This window comes from Bacillus rossius, chromosome 7, assembly GCF_032445375.1.
Source record: "Bacillus rossius redtenbacheri isolate Brsri chromosome 7, Brsri_v3, whole genome shotgun sequence".
Taxonomy (NCBI): domain Eukaryota; kingdom Metazoa; phylum Arthropoda; class Insecta; order Phasmatodea; family Bacillidae; genus Bacillus; species Bacillus rossius.
The window spans coordinates 4,505,594-4,527,617 of NC_086335.1; the positions used below are offsets into that span (position 1 = coordinate 4,505,594).

The 22,024-nt window shown below is 37.6% G+C and overlaps 1 protein-coding gene across 4 annotated transcripts in view; it reads left to right on the plus strand.

The window, feature by feature from the left end:
• The first annotated feature begins 1,190 nt into the window (after window positions 1-1,190).
• LOC134533648 (protein SCAI) overlaps window positions 1,191-22,024 on the plus strand; it is a 155,231-nt gene continuing 134,397 nt past the window's right edge. For 2 of the 4 annotated variants that reach the window (XR_010075353.1, XM_063371182.1), the window contains exons 1-3: window positions 1,214-1,319; window positions 4,473-4,568; window positions 13,315-13,401. Coding sequence is in view for 3 of the 4 variants with exons in the window: in XM_063371182.1 (XP_063227252.1) it covers window positions 1,222-1,319; window positions 4,473-4,568; window positions 13,315-13,401 (281 nt within the window). In the remaining variant the exon portion in view is untranslated. Of the gene's footprint in view, window positions 1,320-4,472; window positions 4,569-13,314; window positions 13,402-22,024 lie in introns of all 4 variants that reach the window. The other 2 variants (XM_063371181.1, XM_063371180.1) reach the window with 2 other exon arrangements.

A 22,024-nucleotide genomic window follows, 5' to 3' on the forward strand; every position in this document is an offset into this window, starting at 1 on the left:
ATCTTTTATTCAATATACCTTGATTACTGATGAGTGTTTCAGTTGAATTTTACTATTGAAAATGCAAGCTGATCAAAAGTAGTTTCAAATAGTTTTGTACTGTTTTGTAGGAAGCTAACCATTATCATGGAATATATTCAATGCTATTATACAGTTCCTTCTTTATGTTGACTTTTCCCAATGTTGCCAGATGTAACCGAATTCGGGTTCACATACCCAAATTACTATGTTTCTACCCTAGTCTCATGCACCCCCTAGTAGGTATCCTCTTTATGAGGTGGTGGTGTGCATGTCACAACTGTAATAAATAAATAAATAAAATAAATACCCGAGAAGATCCGCTAGGGTATGCAAATGTACCCGAATTTAAAATTAAAAAAAAAGGGGCAAAATTTAACTGTAAAAAAATATTGAACAATTTTCACTTGAAATGGATAATAAATTAGGGTGAAAAACAGTCTTTACCCTGAGCATACATCACTGAAATTAAACATTCCTACTTTTTGGAAACATTCTTTTCTAAAATGTATTCATAAGGATCTCTGGACAACCACAGGATCAAGTTACAGCTAGTATGAAGTACACCCAACATATTTATATTACAGGTATACACAGTGGCGGATCCAGGATTTTGGTTTGGGAGGGGCGTGACCCAGCTGAGGCTAGGATTTATCAAGGCAAACACTAAAACAATAGTGGACCCAGATGCTTTTGGAGGGGGCTTGAGCCCCTTAGCCCCCCCTCTGGATCCGCTACTGGGTATACATGTAATATTTACAATAATTTTGCAGCAACCTCAACCTCAACCTTTAACCAGAAAATACCAATTTTCACATGTGGCCGGAATATACTTCTATATTCCTTGGCTGGAATAGTTGTATCCAATGATTAAATTATTTTCTCCTCACCAATCGACAACCTACCAACGACAGATTTGTTTATGCACGGGGCTTAGCAGTAGCACCAATATTGCATTCAAACTATAAAATCCCATATTCTCCACGTTATTATAAGGTTTAACCGAACAGAGTAAAAAATATTAATTTTTTAAAGAGACAGCAGTATTTAGTTTTTATACTTATTATTTGGGATATGTACCTGAATTACCCTGAACCGAGAACTTGTCGTACCCGAAAATACCCGAATGTAAAGGTGAGTGTAACCGAATCGTGTGTGCTAAGGCTGGCCACACTGACTGCGCCTCACTGTCATGCCATAGAAATGGTCATCATGGCAGGCATGGCAGAGCACGAAAGAAAAGTAGTTATAGAGTTTTGTCATTTACTAGAAAAATCAAAGCAACTTTTTAATGGCCTTCGGTAATTACTTAAATTATGCTTAAATATGTTATGTTTTTTGGTGCGGGCTGATTGCGTTACAACTTTCAGTGTTGTCAACATAGTTGTTTATATGCTTATATTTAGATTCTATTTTACTCTCTTGAGCTTATGAAATTGTGGATGTAGTATTGTTTTTCAGCATAGATGAAAGTAATTTAATCTGACTACTTAAATAAGTAAATATTGTCATATGTAATTATAATTATACCTTTGTGATAGTGATATTGGGGTTACGTTTTGAGGACTGTACAATTACTTCAAAATAATGCTTGTATTAGCAATTTATATTTTTTGTATACAAGACGTATATTAAGGATTTTAAAATACATCCTATTAGCCTGACAGCAATGTGAAAATAGTTTTGTGTAAAGGCACTGCTACTATGTGTTGCTACTTAGCTGCTGCCGGTGCTACAATGAATAGTAATTAATACTTCAGAAGCCGATTCGAAATTTTTTCTCTCCCTAAAGTTGATATTTCCAAGAAAATGTTCCTTATTGCCCTTAAAAAAACATTTAGTATTATTAACATTACTTACCTAACCTAACCAAAGGTTCACACCATTTTTTTTGGCATTTCAAATGTGTATCCAAACTTACCATACCAAATGTCTTTACTATTTTGCAGTATTGATATAAACCTAAAGTAACAAACCTTACTATATTATTTTACAATATTTTAAAAGTGTGTGGGTAAACCTAATATAGGTATATGTATACATTTTTTCCCTTCCAGTAATGTTGTACAGTCTTTCTTTAAGAGGAATGGTTGTTTAGGTTAGCTACATTAAAAATAAAGTAAAATTTCCTTATTGCATATCTAGTTTATATAAACATTTGAAGTTGAAATTTAAATATCAAATTTATTTTTGTTATAGTACAGTTTTTCATCACAAACACTTTAAACTGCTTTACTTTAATTTGTTTATGTTAAAATACAATTAAATATATGGCATTGTACAACTCCACCCAGGAACAATATTCCTCAAAGTTTTATACATATTTTCAAAATAAAAGGGGGTTGTCTGTAAAGTCGGTTTACAGACGATAACTTGATGTGATAACGTCATAAGAAAACATTGATGAAAAATTGCATACTTTTTAATTTTCAAATATGATTTACAGTTTTTGAAAATTTAATTTAAATAATTTGTTTAAATATAATCACAAACAATTAGTAATAGAAATAAACTGAATTAAAATCAATGTCAATAAATTGTTAATTTAAATGATGATATTAGGCAAATAAATCAAATTTTTTAAATTGCTGCTTTTAAAAAGCCAGCTTTAACCTGTTAATATTATAGAAGAGTTTCTCACACGGCGGTTGGACGGTTCTTGCACGCTCGGCTCAGGCGGAACGTGCCAATGATTAATGCTTTTCCGTGCGTGCAGCCGGCGTTCATCGATTTATAAGACTTTATCACGTCAAAAATATATTTTGGTAATTATACAGCTTTGCATTATAAAACATGCAATTCCTTTATTTATTTTAATAATTTATTTAAAATACAACTGGATATGCAGTAAGGAACAACTAAGTACTAAAAATATGTTACTACAAAATAGGTAGGATGATTGGTTAGGTTAGTTTGGCTACATTTTAAATTAGTTATTTCTAGCCAACTGTTAAGTTTTCATATAATTTTTAATATATCTAACCTAACTGTTTACACAATTTCACATTATTTTTAATGTTCCTCAACTAACCAATGATCCATACTATTTTAAAGTTTTTTTAAATTTAGCTTACCTAATCAAATTGATCATCACTACATAGTATAAAACAAAGTCGCTTCCCGCTTTGTGTCCCTATGTATGCTTACATCTTTAAAACTACGCAACTGATTTTGATGTTTTTTTTTTTTAATAGAGTGATTTAAGAGGAATGTTTATATGTATAATACATGCATAATATAGTAGAGAAACACTGATAAATTTAGAGGTTTCTAATGTGATGTAAATAAACACATTTTTTTGTGCTTACATTGCTAACGCTGGCTGAACCCTACGAGATAGATCAAAATAATGTACTACAGTATTGTACACCTTAAAAAGGTCTACAAAAAAGTCCGCGATGGTATATGTCTTATCTCGTAGGGATAACCCACAATAACCATTTTTTACCCACAATAACCATTTTTTATCCTTTACTTTTTACGAGTAATAATGGCATATTTACGAAGTGATTTTAAGCAATACAGCATTAATCCTTCTCCAATTAAGTACCTACCTTAAATTCATTGTGCATTTAATATGGATCAGCATGTAATTTAAATGAATATTTTCGAAGATATTAGTGATTTAAAATGCAGGGACATAGCGGTTACAGCGGCACGTGCCTATAAATAGCATTTTTATCTACGTTGTATATAAAGACATTCTGTAGTATATTTAGTATCAGCATTGCACCTGTGCGAATCCGGGGCGGGTAGCTAGTTCTCAATATATCACAGTATTAGTAATAAATAAAAATAATATAACCTTGTGTTATAGAAGTAAACTACTGGTAAACTATTTAAATATCACAAAAATCTTGAAGAATAATTCAAAAACTTGTAAAATAAAAAAAATTATATTTTTGTTATTTATTTTTGAAAAAGAGTTACTCATTAAGATTGAACTGTGGCTAACCCTAGCCTAAACAACCATCCAAACTATTTTACAGTATTTAAATGTAGCTAACCCAACCAACCATCCACTATTTTAAAGTGTTTTTAATGTATCTAATCAAACCTAACTGCCTGCGTTATATTACAGTATTTTTAAAGTAGCTAACATAACTACTTGAAATACTGTGATGCCATTTTACAGAACTGTCACGGGTGATGAGGTACTAAAAAGTAATTTTATTACAAATTCATACTTAATAATTTTTTAAGAATCTTCCTTGCTTGTACCAAAATACTTGAAATATATCAAATTATGTGCTCTTTGCTGGCCCGCTACTGATTGCTAGCAAGGTAAAAGTTTGCCATCTCAAGGGCCTATATCGGCTACACTTAGCACGGCAAAGGTCCATCCTTTTGTATTAGGGCCGTTAGGGTAAACACAAATAAGTAAGCCCATGGTATTTTGTGGTTTGGTGTCTTGATTTTTGAGAGTAATCCTTTTCTACTTCATTTAATTTCAGAGATCTGCCTCAGTATGGACACAAGCAGTGGCAAGCGTATTTCGGGAGAACATTTGATATCTACACAAAACTATGGAAATTTCAGCAACAACATAGGTACGTTTATAAAGTTTGTTTCACATTAATATGGTTGCATGTGGAAAGGATTCAAATCCCTTAGGTAAATATAAATTTGTATTAATTTTAAAATATATTTGTGTTTTTACAGAACTATCTTAAGTAAATTAAACGGCCTGTAACTTTAATTGAAAATGTTTCAGAAAGCTTGTGCTTTGAGCATAAGTGCAATGCTTAATGATACATGTCTTTATAAATAGAGGTAAATGTTGAAAAACTATTCATTTTGCTGGATGTTCTTGCAAAATAATGTTTTTCCAAATTTGTGAATTTCAAGAAACTTCAATGAAGGGAAGAGGATTGTGTTCAGGAAAATTTTGTAGGAAAATAATTAAAAATTAAAAAAAAAATGTTATTTATGAAAGTTATTTAATGTGCTTTAATATTTAAATGACAGCAGTTAAAATAATTATCAAAGAATGTCTGCTAGTTTTTAATGCATTAAACCACGCACTTTACTGTATGTTTAAGCCCTTTACAACTACTGAATTTTCCAGAACCTATTTGGAATAAAATAGCCAGAAATATCGGGATATGTGAAATGAGCTGTGAATTATTTTACATCCAAGAAACATGGAAAGATATGTGTGAAATTTTAAAGCCACTTAAAATATCCCTTTGTCCAGCGAGATGGAAAAAGCTTAGTTGAAGAGCTACATATTGTCTCTACAAACTGCTCAATTCTAATACTTTTGACTGCATGGATGTGATGATGTGATCGTCACCTGCTGTGGGATTTCTTCTCTCTTGCGCTGCTTTCCTTCTACAGTTTTTTCAAGCACGTTTAATGACTACAGTCATAACTGTCTGTCATAGTGTGGCTTGCTGTCAAGGAAGAGTGTGCCCGGATAGGACCCACCCTGCGTTGTTGGAAGGCCACGTGGCATGTCAACATGGGCACGCTGTTGTCAGGAAATTTAGGCAGATGGACCAGAAATGATGTACACGGACACTGTTTCCGTTATCAGCGTGTTTAATGGTTCAGTTGGCACAGACTATAAGCACTTTATTAAGTAGCTTTGGCGTTGGTTGCGAATCTGCCTTAAAACTATGCTAGAACTAAATACTGAATGAAAAGCGCAGTATCGAGAAGTGAGGAACTACGTGACTGCTCTGGACAGGCTTTCAAGTGTCTAGCCGAGGGGTTTTGCATGGAAAATGGCACATTCACTCTTGCCGTGAGAAATATATTACTGATAAAACATATTGTATTAAAATTGTAGCTGTTTTAAAAGAGAAAACATACTTATAAAACCCTGGGAAAAAAAACAGAAACACTAAATATTCTTGGAAATACACATGAATCACATTCAGGATGGTGGCCTCATAATTGTCTTGGAAGATTTTTAGGCCCAAGGATTGGCATCGAAAGGTCTCCTTTTTGAAGAACATTATGCCTGTGAGCTTACAGTCTGTCAGTCCTGAAAAGGCAACCTGGAAATGGAATCATAATGGCTGTCGTAGACAAAGTGTCGTTAAGAAAATTTATTTGTTGTAGACTGCTGGCAGAGCTAAAAATAAGTCAGCGTCATAGGGTACCATTCAGGGATTTATGCAGCAACAAATATGGTGACCTCACTTGCTTCTCTATGTTGTTAGAGCATTCATTAGAGGAGGTAGTAGTCTTGGCTGATGCCAAGATGGCTCGCTGGCTCTTCTCTGACTTGAGTTTGGGGGGTGGTATCGAGTCAATTGAGGTTTCGCAAATGGTGGTGACACGGTCCGTACAAAATAAACTGCATTGAGGTAGGGAATAGCCACCAGTCGTGCGGCCGTCTTCACTGCCTTCATCAGAAGAGTAATCTGAGACCTCCATTCTAGGAACATAGAAGGATAGTCTGAAAGGCAAAGCTATGCAGGCTACCTGGCTTGATACGTGTCAGGTGTGATGGCTCTGGAGCTAGGGTCTGTAGCAGAATTAGGAGTGTCAATGCTGACTACCTCGACGTTGTAATGTGCCTGGCACAGGTCTTCTCTGTGTATCTTTGCTACTCAGCTGCTCCTAGGGTTACCAACTATTTCACCCTGACCATAAGGGACACTGAACCCCACCTAATTTGAGCGGGGGGTGCAAATTGGTGCTATTTTAGCAGTTTTTGTATCTGAAAATAAATTATGCACCTAGTTGAAATATTAAAATTTTTTGTATTGGCGTAATAATTGTTTGAGTGATGAATTTAATACATAAAGATGTGATAATAAAGATAACTTTATCCGTTTTCAACACAACACAATATCAACATAAAAATAACAGACTAAGCGCAGACGAGTGATGCCACCTGTCGGCGTCAACATGAACTATTTGGTGGCCAGTGAACTGCGGAGTAAACGGAGCCTCGCAATGTTGCAATACAGATAACAGGTGGTGCGGCGCAGGCGGGAAAATACTTTTTCAATTGTATGCAGGTTGTGAATTAAACTTTAAACAAGATACGAGAAATATCATGTCCCGTCCTGCCTACGTACGGGATAATTCTTTTAGTCACAGAATACGGGAAATCCCGTACAACACGGGACGGTTGGCAACCCTAGCTGCTCCGTACTCGTATTAGTAGTCAGTGGAACCCCAAGCAGCAGACCACCGTCCATGATTCTCCCCAATCTGGGACTAGGCTTGAACAGAATGTTTTGTTCTTTGTCAAGAGAAGGTGGTGTGGCATGTAAACTGTCATATACTACGATAGAGATGTGTGTTTTGTCTATGGAAAGAACAGAGGAAGTTTGTTTGGTTCCAGAGACTTGTAAGTTGATGAAGAAAGTGTAATAGATGATTACTTATTGCAATGTTTGATCACAATGAAATACAATATTTTGGTGATGAGAAAGGGATTCCAAATGTCACAAAATTGACAGCAAAAAGGTTTGCATTGTGCTGAGCTATTCAAGATTATAGCAATATGATATTTGGAAAAATTCTGGAATTGAGCATAACTGAGCCAGAGACATGGCCTCATTATAAAACAAGTTTTTCATATTTTTTTGAAGGCAAATAAGATTTCAGATGCTAAACAATCGCAAGTGATGTTTTTAACACGTGTATTCATCAAATTGGCTTTGGCTGGTGACATGTTTGGTCACCCCTAAAGATTTGTATTAATGTTATTACTATCTAAAACTCATCACAGGATTGGATACACATTTTGACCAGAAGAAAAATGGATTAACAGCATGCTCTGAGTTACAAATCATAAACAACAAACAACAGAAACCATTTCAGAATTTGTTGCAGATTTGAAAAAGCTATGAAAGGGCTTTAATTTCCAAAATTTTAATAAACAGTTTTTAATTGGTTTGGTTTGTGGAGTGAGATATCAGCATTTACAGCATCAGTTGTTAGAAAAATCTGATTTGAATTTAGATAAAGCTATTATGCTTTTACTAGCATATGAGGTGGCAAACAGGAGTGTTGAAACAATTGTGGCTCCTTAGCAGAGAGAGGTGAATCAAGTTAGCAGAGCAAAAGTGGATTCTACTGGTGTGTGGCGTGATAATATGAGTCTTATTAAAGACTTTAAGAGTAAATCTGCAACACGAATGGAGCTTAGGTGTTACCTGTGTGATTTGGTTCGTCACAGGGCACTTTCATGCCGTCATAGAAACAGTATTTATAGGTGCAATGAAGTAGGGCATATTAAAACATTGTGCCGAAGTGGAAGGAATGCTGAGGTAGGAGATTCTGAGGTGTCTTTGCCGCTATTAATTCATTAAACTCAAACAGAGGAGCTACCAGCGAGGAACATTACGAAAATTTGCATAACATTTTTAAAGGGACGTCTTTCAAAGTTACCCTTCAATGGAATGCTCAAGTTAATGAGTTTGAAGTGGACTCAGTAGCAGCTTTTACTGTTGCTAACCATCATCTTTTGAAGGATATCTGATATTGACAGACCCAGTGGTGACGAAGATGAACAGATAAAGGTTATAACATTTGAATATGTTTTTAAAATGAATAAGTAAGTGGTAATATCCAAATGAATATTAGATTTCAACTTTAAAATACATTGTTTTATACTGGAAAACTACCTACACAAAGTGCTCTTAATCTAACAGACAGACTAATGTTTATGCGAGAATTTTTTTTTTTCCAAATTTTGACACCTAAAATAGCGGTGTGACAATTATTCGATGAAACACAATGTTTTCAGGATGGAAATGAACCATTTAATATGTTTCCAGAAGTACGGGTGGAGCCACCAGAAAATTGTGCTTTACGATCAAGTTGTGCGAAAGGAACACCACGTGAAGCTAATGCTTATAACTATTCTAAGGACCAGCAGATGCCAGTAGATTAATGTTTGGAATTCTCCAATTGATATGTTAAATTTTTAGCCGTCAGTTCAGCAGTGTTCAGATAAATACAGTGCCAAGGTCAATCAAAACGGTGATCATCATGGGTCTCAGGAACTGTGACGTTCCCAACTAAATAAAACCATTATTAACAGCAAGTATAAGGACTTCGTTCGGGAGTTTTAAACATTCTTACCTGATTGAATTGTGGTGGGGAGGATTATTGTATACTATGATAGAGCTGTTTATTTTGTCTATGGAAAGAACAGAGGAAGTTTGTTTGGTTTCAGAGAACTGTAAGTTGATGAACAAAGTGCAATGGATGATTAATCATTGCAATGTTTTAGCATAATGAAATACAACATAAACTAAGTGTCGTGGCTCCAGCATAGCTAGGGGCAAGGGCAAGGAATAGAATGATTCTTGGGGAGGGGGAGTCCCTCTTTTGCTAGGGCAAGCGGGCCCCCACAGCGAGAGTCTTCTAACTTTCCCCTGGCCCCTTGGAATATACGTCCATGGCTGGGAGTCTGCGATTTGCTAGATGGCACTGTTGCTGGTGTTGAGTGCCTGTTGGAGTATCTGTAGGTTTATATCAACATTATAGGGTCCTGATTCCGGTACCTGGAGCTTGCCAGAGGGCGTTAAGTTCCGGCTCTGCAGGAGGTGGGCAAGTGATAGCACTGGTGCGGAGTTGCAGGCAGAAAAGAATCTTAGGCAGTTGCACATTCCACTTATTATCCACTCTAAGTAGGAGCTGGATCCTTATCTTCTGGTTCTAGTGCCCAAGGGTGTAAATACCTCGGGAGTGGTATGGTGGATTTCTTGTCATTGCTGGCATTCTTGGCGCAACCTTTTGTCTCAGAACTGTTGAGCATTGTCAGCGAGGACGGACGTAGGATGGCCAAACCTGGAAATTACCACAACTTTGAGTAGACTTGCAATCATGGTGGCTCTTGCAATTGTTACATGAAATGCCTCCACCCACTATGTAAAAAGATATGTAACAACCAACAGGAAGCGCCGGCTTCGAGATGTTAAGGTTAGGGGCCCAACACCTCCAAGGGGTCAGTATGAAATGGCATCTGGCAGCCTGCGTTTCTGTTTTCGAACATCACCGTGACGTCAGGACTTCAGACAGTGGCAGCGTTAACAGTCATATAGACTTTTCTGTACATATCTACCCACTCCAGGACAATGGAACAGCAATGTTTTTTGACCTCTGGGTGACCAGCCAAATGAGGATTGTGGAAAAAGTTAATTACGTTGTCAGGCACAGATAAGGGGACATAAATACGACATGCGTCATCACCTGGGGGTGAAATCTGATGACAGCTGACAAGGATATGGTACTGTGGCAGCAATTGCTCTTTATGGACGGCTAGTCTTGACTGAGAGTCATTTTCAGTCAGTTGGGCAGCAGGATTGCTGCAAAAAGGGCATCCACTGTGGTATTGGAGTCACTGGGGCAGCCGGGATACCACACAAGTTGGCCAGTGGCAGAGTGCCTGGTTTAACACTGAACTCGTGCAAAGGGGGAAGCAATTTGTCCGAGGCCTTATCATCATGGTAGTCTATGGTGTCGCTACCTGCCAGCTGGTTATCTCACTCAGGGGCATGCCCTACCTCAAGTGTTTGTACTGGAAGAAGTGTCCGCTCCGTTGATGAGAGGAAGTGTTGAGCTACTTAATGCTCGGGTACTACCCTGCAGTTAGTAGAGGTATATATCATCGGCTGTATCACGAGCAACTGGGTGACCGAGGGGTCCCATGGACCGTGTCAGTACTGCCTGTAACCCCAGTGGGGGCAAACACCATCTGTGACCAGGCATATACGGTGTGATGGCAGCTGTTCGGTGACGCTCAACCTCTCGACGTAGCTGTTCAGTTGTCTGAACCATACGGCGAATGGAAATTTCCCGGTTTTCGGAACCCATGCCCAATATTTGGTTCTCTGCATTTGGACATGTAAAAGATCCATCCTATCTCCAACTTGGGTATGCCCTAACGGGATTAGATACCGAGGGAGTTTGATGTGTGCAGGCCAGTAGACTTGTAGAATCGGTTGTCATCAACCTGATAACAGGACTGCACCCAAGCCTTCCTGACTGGCGTCAGTGAGGATCTAGATGTGGAGGTGAGGATGAAGCCTCGCTAGTGCTTGGTTAGTTCGAATGATTGATGCACTGCCTCAGTCCAGCAGTATCAGTGTCGGGTCTTTTTTTTTTTGGGGGGGGGGGGGGGACAAGAGGTCTGGCATTGGAGCATTTACAGATGCCAAATGAGGTATGAAATAGCATAGCCAATACTCCAATCACAGGAATTTTTTTAGCATCTTTCGAGTCTTGTTCTCTGTTACTTCCCATGGGGCAAGGATAGGGTGGTGACCTTGTGCAGCAACGACATGGCAGAGAAACTTTGCTGATGTGGCACTTGTGAGGTGCACATTTGAGACCATGCATCATTCATGTATGCAGTCGTAAATTGGCTATCATAACCACATAAAACACCCACTATCATTGCCCGTAATGTAGCTGGTGCGTCCATCAGGCCAAATGGCATTGCACGGAACTGGAAGCGTTGGCCATCCCATACAGTGAATCCCATTTTTGGGCGATGTTCAGGTTGCTCGGGTATTTCCAAGAGATCGCTAGGGCAGCATAAATGGTAATGAAAAGGGACAGGGGTGTGATGGTTACATAATTCACTGTCTGAAAATTTTCGCCATGTGCCATCCTTCTTTATGGGCATTATGGGCTTTCACTCAGCACGATGACATCGCCCTGCAGCTTTGTGTGATGTGCTCACATATTGCAGTTTGTTCCTGGAAACCATAAGAGCGAGGTTTTATGACGGGAATGGTGTGTGGTTGTGCTCAGCGATCGTTGTCTGCCACGGGAGGTCAGCAGATGCAAGCATCATGCTGAAGGTGTTTGAACCTAATTGGGTCTACTGAGCGAGGAGGCTCTGGCTGGGCGACAGGTTCCGACATGCATCCTGCCGCTGCACTTTCCAGTAGTGACATCTTCTTGGAACAGCCCATCATCACGGAGGTCTCGGACGACAAGTGTAGTGGTAGAACTGACCATTCCTCTGCTGCTGCGGTCCCACGTGTCTGCATGTGAGGGGCCGACCTCGGAACACTGCGTCTCTTTCTGGAATGAGGTGGGCAGCATTGTGGGAGTGATTGGTTGCATTGTCGACCTCGCCACCACAGGTCGGTCGTTCAGTGGAACAGGCACTCTGGCCCCAGCAGGCCCAAATGTGGGGGCAGACAGACCTTACCGCTGCACGGGAGGGGTTGCATGGGGCAGGGCAGATGGTCTAGTCCCTTCCAGGGTGGGACAGTCTGTCCACAAACAGGCAACATTCGGAACATTCTGTCAACTCCGTGCAGTTAAGTGCAAAGTAAGTCCAGCCACTCTGTGGTACAAGAATGAACTAAATTGAGACGGAAGAATTTAGTCCCAATTAAAGAAATCTAAGGTAAAATTCTCACATCACTAGAATATAATTTTCTTCAACCTCATGGAATAATAGGAATTTGAGGAATTTAATCCTTCAAGTCTGGTTTTTCAAATAAGCTGGTAGGGATTAAAAATCAACACAATGGAACTGTCCAAGGCTTCTTTCTCAGAAGAGAAATGTCACAATCTGGAAACCTTACATGGAATAGACTATATCTGCCAATATCTCCCTTCTCAGGACACATAGCCTTCCTTCCAGATAAAAATGTTTAACTTAAAGCATTAAAACAATTTTACAATTAACTATGAATAATTCAGAATAGGTATTTTCAATTTTGTAATGAACAAGTTAAATTATAAATTAAGGTTAAAATAACTAAATAAGCTATCAAATTACCATCATTTTTCTTTCACAATCTTGTAGATCATTTTTTTAGGTTCAATTAAAAAAAACATTTGCTTGGTATCTTCTATGCCAGCTACAATAATACCAACTCAATAAAACCAAGCAATTATACTTAAAAATTTGTTTCTTAATCGAACATTAAATTTTAATATGTGTCAAGAGTTACGCAGGATTTATGAAACATTTTTTTCTGAAATCTACATACTTTGATTCATATGTGGAAAAAATTTCGTAATGATATGTAAGTTAGACATAGAGCTACAAATGTTTTTCTATAACACAGTTTTGAAAAGTGGTGTCTTGAAAATGTCGCTTACATACAATTTTCCAAAACTTTGGAAATTTTTATCTCGGAAACTATGTATCCTACAGCGAAAAAAATTTAGCTTGTTCAGTAACTTGATGGGTGGTCCAGTTAAAAAAAGTTTCAAGAAAATCTGAGTTGGTGGGTGGCATTCCACACTAGAGTTGGGTGATTTGATATGGAATGAACCATGTGTTATACTTGATGCTATGTAATTTCTGGCAATACTCCGATGTTACATAAGGGTTTTGGACTTTTTTTTCAGGCAAGTATTAGACACAAAATATGGTCTGAAGAGGTGGCAAATTGGTGAAATAGCTTCTAAAATTGGACAACTATACTATCATTATTAGTAAGTACGTCAACTTTCAGTTACAAAACAGTATTTATAGAACAGTGTCAATTATTGTGGATTAATAATTATGTCAATAGTACATTTATATATTATTAATGTCCGAGAACAAGACCCAGGATGGGGAGCTGAAACTTATTATCAGCTTGCATTTCTTATATCCTCTGTTTTGACCCCAGATGCCATCTTGTATCTGCTTTTTTAAATCCACAATTGTATTCCAGATAATTATAGGTGTCACCAGTTTGGTTTTTCTATCTTGAATTTTATTGTATATATTAAAAATCTTTATTCTAAAGTATTAAAAAAATTATGAAAAATACTGCCAAAAACGTATATAAAAATAGGTTGTTGGAAAGCAGCTACTTTGGGACTTGAGATGTTCTGTGTTGGTTTTTTGCTGTATGCTTCTCCTCTATGACGTCCACCAGCAGACCAACCCCCTCCACCTACACAGAGACGTCTGTGGCGACACTGTAGTTGCTGTTTGACCTGGCATACGGTGAATATTACTTGTTAGTGCATTCCTGCTACAACTGACAGTAACTTCAATAGATACACATGCTGTTGTAATATCACGACAGCTTTATTTGTTTCTCTTGTCTGCTAACTGCAATAGTGTCAACTATCATCCTGTCACCTATATTGGAATCTATCTTGTCAGCCCTCTTGGAATTCTTAAAATACTAACACAAAATATAAAAAAATATATACCTATATGTTTTTTCATTCCTTAGCCACTAATTAGGACATGCGTGAACATCAGCAGAAAATTGAAAAAAAAAAAAAAAACATTTCAAAAATTTAAACAAACTTATTTAATTTCTGTAAATGACTATTTAATTGATTGCAATCCTTGGTTTGATCCTTTATTAGTACAAAATAATAATTTAGTTTTTCAAATTGTTGCTAATATTTATTTAATTACAATTCGGCTCACAGACAAAAATCTATCTGTGCCATAAAAGTAACTGGGTTCAATGCTAGGAGCAATCACAAATGGAGAATGGTTTGTGCGTCCCTCCTCTACCACACAGCCGAGCATACTGACAGCTCTCACTGCAAGGAAGGACACTGTTCAAGGCTTCCAGCCTAATATTACCGAGCCAACGTCCTGCCTGCACATGTCTCACCTGGGTGTTTGTCACCGGTGTAATGCTGAGGATGACCATTCAGGCCACTGTAGTTCTCAGCCAGAGACTAGTGAAGTTAATATATGGACTTACGGTGCTCCATGTAGCAAGAAAAAGCTGAATGCTTTATTTTTATATGTATGCGTGACTTATCTTTCTGTTTATTTTATTTGTGTATTTTTAAAAATAAATGAGTGAAACTGAAGCAACGTGTTTTATTTCGTAAGTTTGAATGTAACTTGCATTTTATAAACTCAATATTCAAATCCGAATTATTTTGTTTGGTTAAAGGTCTGTCTGTGATCAGTTACATCAGAATGATGTGAATGCCTGCACGTAATGTCAGGGAACGTCTGAAAACAAAAGAAGCTGAGGAAATAGATGCTTTGTTGTTTTGGCTGAGTGTAGATCTTGTTGGTCAGTTAAATCATTTAATGGCTGATTTTTCAGAACTCGATGACTTCTGCACCGTCAGCTGCAGTGACGTTGATGATCGAGGAGGTGTCAATTAGTGTTTCACCAACTGTGGTGCGTGGGTGTATGACACGATTGTAATAATAACAACTCTGAAGTTGTTACAAATCAGAAAGGCATTGTAAAGGTACAAACTTTGAAGTGTTAAGTTGTTGGCTTCTCAATGTCCAAATGGTGTCACATGACTTTTGGATACAGGTTTAAAAATTACCTGTTTTTGCCTTTGTTCTGAAAAGATATGCAAGAAATGCAGGAGACAAGATGCATATATAGTTAAAGGTTTTAAATCAGACACGTTTAGAATGACAGCATGCCGGATGGTTGCTTTATAAAATTCAGTAAATAAAAAAGGTTTTAAAAACATAACTATTCCAACACTTATCCCGTCAGTGAAGTTTAACATGTTAAAAGGATTAATTTACATACGTTTTTGTTTACAATCACTGTTTTATCATAGATGTAGATTGTTCAAATAGGATTGGAGGCAAAAACAAAATGTAAGTTGGCCGGAAAACTAGTGCTACACATCAGTGCTGACTAACACTGGGTATTCAATATATCAAATGCACATAACATTCACTCCCTTGTCAAAAAAAAAATGTTGACTCCTTTTGTTCTTATCATTATATTGTGTTTTAAAATGTATGTACTTAGTCCTACAATATTGTAGTTTGCCAACTATTCCGCTATGGTAAAAAAGAGTTTTTTTCTAATACTGATAAACAATTTATTTTATTTGTAGTTAGTAATCCCAAAATTACACATTTCCAAATGGTAAAGAATTGGACATAGGCATTCCCACTCTTAAGCGTCATCGTCATAAATCGTGAGACAGTTTTACAGAAATGTGGCAGTGTGTCTTTAAAGACAAATAAAATGGAAGCTGGAAGCATGATGAAGTTGAAAAATGGTTGGTTTGGTTAAGCTAATTTGAGCATTGAGTGTACCCATCAGTTGTTTTAACATTAAATTAGTTAAAATAGATTGATGATTCAGTTGGTGAAAAGGTTAAATCACTGGCAAGTGTCAAATTGATATTTCCTGCTTATAATGTTTTTTTCTTATGCCCCCTTGAAAAATGTTATAACAGGGTTCTACTGTAACAAAGAAAAATTGAAGCAAAGCATAATGGTATTTAAAAAATGTAATAAGTTCTTTTATAGAAAGAAGAAATACAGATGAGCGTTACTTTTTAAAAAAAGTCTCTGATAGCACATTTTGTCCATGATTCATATCTCAGGAGCAACAAATCATTACAGAAATGTAACATGTACCTAACATGCCAGAAGACATGAAACACTGTACTGGATATACACTGAGCGAGCTATTAATGCTGTAATGTCGCCTGGTGACCAGGATCCTCTTGGAATCTGTAGGCAAGCGGCTGGATTTGTGCCGGAGTACAGAATATGCAGACCTTTCACTGTTTTGTCTATTTATTTATGGTTTGCAAAACTTTTTTTTATTTATATATTCTGGTGTCTGTGGGCATTGTGAATTAATATTTTTCATGAAGTAACTTATCTTTTTATAGGGTATGTTTCATAATACAAAATGATCTTATAGCTGGAGGTGTATATTATTTTATTGGCCTTGCAGGGCAGTCGAGAATGCCTCTGTGATATGCATAAAGGTGGGAGTATACTTCTACATGCACAGAGTATTGGCGTGTAGTATGCGTGAAGCATACGGCATACCTACTATGGAGCCATGATATATGTATGTCACATGCTAGTGAGTGATAGTGTCCTTCCTTGTAGTGAAAGTGATCAGTGCACTCTATGATGTGGAAGTGGATGGATGCACATTTTACTGCACTTAGAGATGAGCCCGGGACACTGAATTTTATGGCATAGGCAGATTTTTAATTATAGGCAGGCTGAATTCAAAATTTCAGTGTTTAAAATTTTCTGGATTTCAGAATGGCTGGAAATCTCACAAAAAAATTTTTTAAACGTGTCAAATATTTTGGAATCCAAGATGGTTGACTCAGGATGGCAGATCTAAGATGGTGGATCTGCTATGGTAATTTGTGTGAAGGACGTCCAGGGTGGTGGCTGTGACATTTTGAATTCAAGATGGTGGCTTTATCCAAGTTTCCCTCTTGAATCCTTTGTTTTGTTCATACATATATATATATACCATTGATATTTATAGTTTTTTCTTTCTTGGACTCTTAATGTTAAGTTTTTTCTGTTATCTACTGAATTAAAAAAAAAAAATTATTGAAATTTAGAACCTTTTGAACACTCAAACATGTGATTCCCAATGACAACTTGTTGAGAAGCCGTGAGCATAAATATTCACTGGACTGTTAAATATAGCATGCACAAGATTTCTGAGAAAATATTGTATATAAAGCTGTATTATTTGTTTGGTAATAACGTACAAATTAAAGTCAGTCCCAGCATTCAATGAATGGCATTTCACTTTTTGAAGCTAAGTGGAATAAAACACAACAGCTTGTATGTAATGTTTTCTCCACTGTCCCTTCATAAGAGTAGATAGTGCAATTGGAGTCTTGCAATGGGGCCATGGTTCCGAAAACTGTGGCAATTGGCTCGTACATTCAGCTCTAGATTATACAGCCCTTTACAGTTCTCAGGATAATGGTCTAAGTCCAATGAATTTTATCACTCATGGTTTAAATTTTTTACTTGTTTGCAGTGATGAGAAAATTGAGCGTAGTAAAACAAGTTGTTGGTTCTTCTGTATAATTTGTGAAAAGTTTCTTCAATTTCAAAGCATGAATTAACTTGTATTCAATATCAAAGAGATATTTGGTGGCAGCATGACCATTGTCAGAAGATTTGTACAAAATTGGACCAATCATGATTTTTAATAGAATTGTAGAAGCAGTGAAAACTACTGTTTCGGTAATTTTAAAACACAAAATATGACTTATTTTGCATGGGAAACTGTCAGTTACGATATTAGAGTTAGCAGCAGAATGATATGAGTCTTCTTTGACAAGCAAATCATTCACATATGTTACTGTACATTGAGAAAAATTGGAGGAAAAAGTTCTAGGAGATTTTTGGATGGTTGAGTTTTATGAGTAATTAAGAAGTAAAACAGAGCTGCTTAATCAGTGATGGCAACAGATGAAATCCGTGGGTGCTGGTGCATTCTACTTTGGCCGGTGATGTAGACAGACTGTGCGACAGATAGTGCTCTCGGAGTAACACGGCATCACGCTGAACTAGAAAGCCATTACGTTTATTAGAATTTGTGCCATGAGCAGTTAACTATGAACACACACACACACACTTACATAAATAAAGCACCTTCTCTCACTCCCTCGTTACTGATCAACACGGAAGTAATTTAGCCAACTTCAGGTCCGCTTGAGGTTGTTTGGCTCCATCTTTGTTTAGTTTTGATATTTATGTCATTTGTTTTGAAAAGGGCTCTTCAAGCCAGTTTGCTGAAAACACACACCCTTGGGGATAAGACACATAACACTTGAAGTAATTAATCAGGCCAGGGGACGGATCTCTTCCGGAGTCGTGGCGCACTGTTTGAACACACACACACCGACGCACTGCAGCGGTCGGGAAGGCTCATGGGCGGAGCTCTGGTCCACGTCAACACAGTTCAAAGAATATATTTAATACTTATCAAGTAAATGATCATGTTACAGTTAGGGAATTAGTGATCATAATATTAACATGTATGTGGAGCGTTGAGCCAATAGAAGCCAAGGTGTGACATTACACGTCCTCTACATTTGTGGTGACGGAGTCCGAGAGGAGAGTAGGAAAGCTTTTAGGTTGTAATGGAAAAAGAAGCAGAAATCTTCAGAGGGATATAAATCATTAAATTTTAAAACATAAGCATTATTGTAATAAGCCTGTTCAGGATTCTTTTCATAAGTGGTTGTTTGAAATACAGTCTGTGCTACTGACAATGAAAACCACTGTTCATGTGTAATGTGTTAGTTTTAGTTTATGTTGTGTTAGTTTTTTATTATGGAAAATGGTTGTGTGGACTATCAATACAAGACTTGTGTTCTAAATCCTGTCCATAGAAAATATTGCATAGCAAAACTTATGGAATGAGTGAAAGGCCATTTGAAGATTAACTGAACTCAAGAAGAAAGTCAGTAAAGACCTAAAGATGATAAGTTTTCTTTTTACAAGAAAATTAAATGCTTGTTGAAATTGCCTTTTAAAAACATTGTAAATCCTATTAAAAGAGCAAGAGTCAAAGTAAAGGAAAAAAATAAAATTAATTTAACTCTTCAGGGGGAAATTTTTTATTTAAATAATTCTTCTAACAAAGAAAAAACACACTGAAACTAATTTTTCACCTAAGAAAATTAAGAAAAGCAAAATATATAAACTGCTACTTAAAAAACACAGTGTGTGCTTGGATCGTCTTACTGCACAGGTTAGTAGAGCTAATGACCACACAACACAGACACAAGAGACACACAGCACACTCCAAGATTTACAGGGATATTTTTACATTTTTTACTGTGATAATTTTCACAAGTTATTTAATTACTTTACTTGCAAGCTCATATAAATTTCAATTAAAACTTTTTTTCGAGAAGTTTTTTCCATTAATATGGTTTAGAAAAAGGAAATAGTATCAAAGGTGTGATTTAACACAAATTAATTTCTTAAAATTTATAATTTTGTTAAGTTTTTTATAGAATAGAAAAGGGCAGAAAACTAGCTTTAATTTGACTTATAACAAGCTTGCTAGCTTTAAAATTTAAGGAAATTGTAGCATCAGTTAACTGATGCATCTTTTTAAAGGAAAAAAAATTGCTCAACAATTAGAAACATCAGAAATTCATCCTTCTAGAGGTGTTCTTTGAAAACATGAGTAGGTTTGTACGGAAATGTTTTTTCACATTTGAGACAGTAAAGCATAATAAAATTACAAAATAAGCTGATTTGGCGTGAACTGATGCATTGTTTTTCATTTATAACCTGTCTTTGATGTCAGAACAAGCCTAAACATGGCTCACACCATACATTTGAGCAAGCGCGGGCCAATTTACTGTCATACCCGCGGCACGAGAATGGAGCGAGGCGGGAGTTAAGGTTGGGGTGTGATGTGGCGTAGCATGCGACGGGAAGGCAAGGCTTGCCCAGTGGCTGCGGAGAGTTGGGAACCATGTGTGTGTGTGTGTGTGTGTGTGTGTGTGTGTGTGTGCATCCTGCACCTGACCGCTGGTGGAACATACACTCGGCAGCAAAACAAAACAAAAAAGATACATTGTTTTCCCCCATAATTCTATTAAATATGATTTTTTTTTTTAAATTTTGGATAAGAATAATTTTTTTATAGGCTATTTAAACATAGTCTACTGTAAACCAATACGTTTTATTAATAATACTGTAAAAATAAATTATAAAAGATAAAAATAAGTAATTAACAACTTTTTTTTTAAACTTATAAATTGTTCATTCTCATCAGGTGTTCTGAAAAGGGTGGCCTCCTTATTATGAGTATTACCTCATGTTGCCCGACAAAGGAACCTAATCTTGTCAGGCATAGAAGAAATTACCTTTTGAAGTACTCCTCCGACACAGCATTCCATTCTTCACTAAGAGCAATTTGAAGCTGATTTAAGTGACCAGAAGGAGCATGATGCCTAACATGTTGTGCCGGAAATTAGGCATTTCGTCACATTTTTTAATTTTTCTATAATTTTAAAAATTTTTTGGAAATCTTATTTTTTTATTTATCTGGTTGATAAGGGGGTGATTTACTCTTTGTTAGGCCAGTGTACGCCATGTGTTTAAACTTTGTGTCAGTGGACTCAGGGGGCCAATCTGATTTTTGGCTGTCTAATGTGGACGTGGGCAGCCCGGTTGATTTTCTCTCACCTGCAGTCACGTCCCGAGTTTGTAATTTTATTTCTCTTCATGACCAAAATTGCATAGAGCAGCTTCTGGGCTGCAAGCTGCTACTTCTGAGAGGCCTGCTGAGAATAGCAAGTCTCATCACGAATGGGGCTCCAGTGGCCCGGTGTTCCCAGCAGAGTGGCGTTTTCTGTCCCCCCCCCCCCCCCCTCCCCGTTAGTTCTGAGAAATCAAGCTAGGAGCAGTGACCTGACGAGAACTTAGCCAAGACGATGGCCTAATTCAAGGACATTCTCCCTGGACTTACAGAGACGTCCCCGACATCTAGCGGAGAAAAAGTAACCGCGGGCCTGGTCGCCAGCGTGCAGAGCTCACCCTCATGACACCTGGTGGCAAGTCAGCTCACCGCCTTAGTTAGTTCCTCTTTACGCCGCTAGAGAGCAACGCCGCGGCGCCCTTAAGCTCTATGCTTCCTTCTTGCGGCCTGTTGAAGTCGATTCTTTGTAGAACCTGTTACCACCGGTGGAGAGCGCGCATTTCGTGTTGTTGTCACGCCCGCCTCGGGCACCTCCGCATGTTTTCGGCCCTGAGCCGAACCTCCCCCTCCTTCTCCCTAGGGGCCTTAGCGCCCGATTTAATTAGGAGCCTTGTCCGCCATCGCCGGGACTTAGTTCTCCGACCTCGGCTACTGACATTTTCTCTGCGTCTTCTGTGCTAAGAGGCTTTTTGCGGCAACGGCGAATTTGTGTGCACTAGAATGTAGTCAGCTTGCTTTAGGGATGTGATCCCAGTGGTACAATAGCCAGTCAGATGTAGTATTTAGAAGAAGTCATGTTTAGTTAAATTTTATTATTTTTTTTTTACCTTCCTAAAAATTTTAGTTTCTTCCGCGCATCCGCGAATTCTCGGTTCGCGCCATCCTGATGTCGGCGCGAGACACCTCGCGAGCCCTGATTTCACACCCTGTTTGGTGAGTAATCCAGCCTTTTTTTTTCTTCCCCAAATTCCCATTTGTTGGCCTTTTGCGCCGACTGTGTATGACTGTCTGGACGCAGGTCTAATTCGTTTTGAATTTGACATGTGTTTCAGACAGGGTCAAAGTTTCCGTGGAGAGAAATTGCTCCCTGCATGATCTTCGGGACCTGCAGCTGATTTCCCCCTTTAGAAGAGTTTTCCTCTCGGTCCGACGTCATC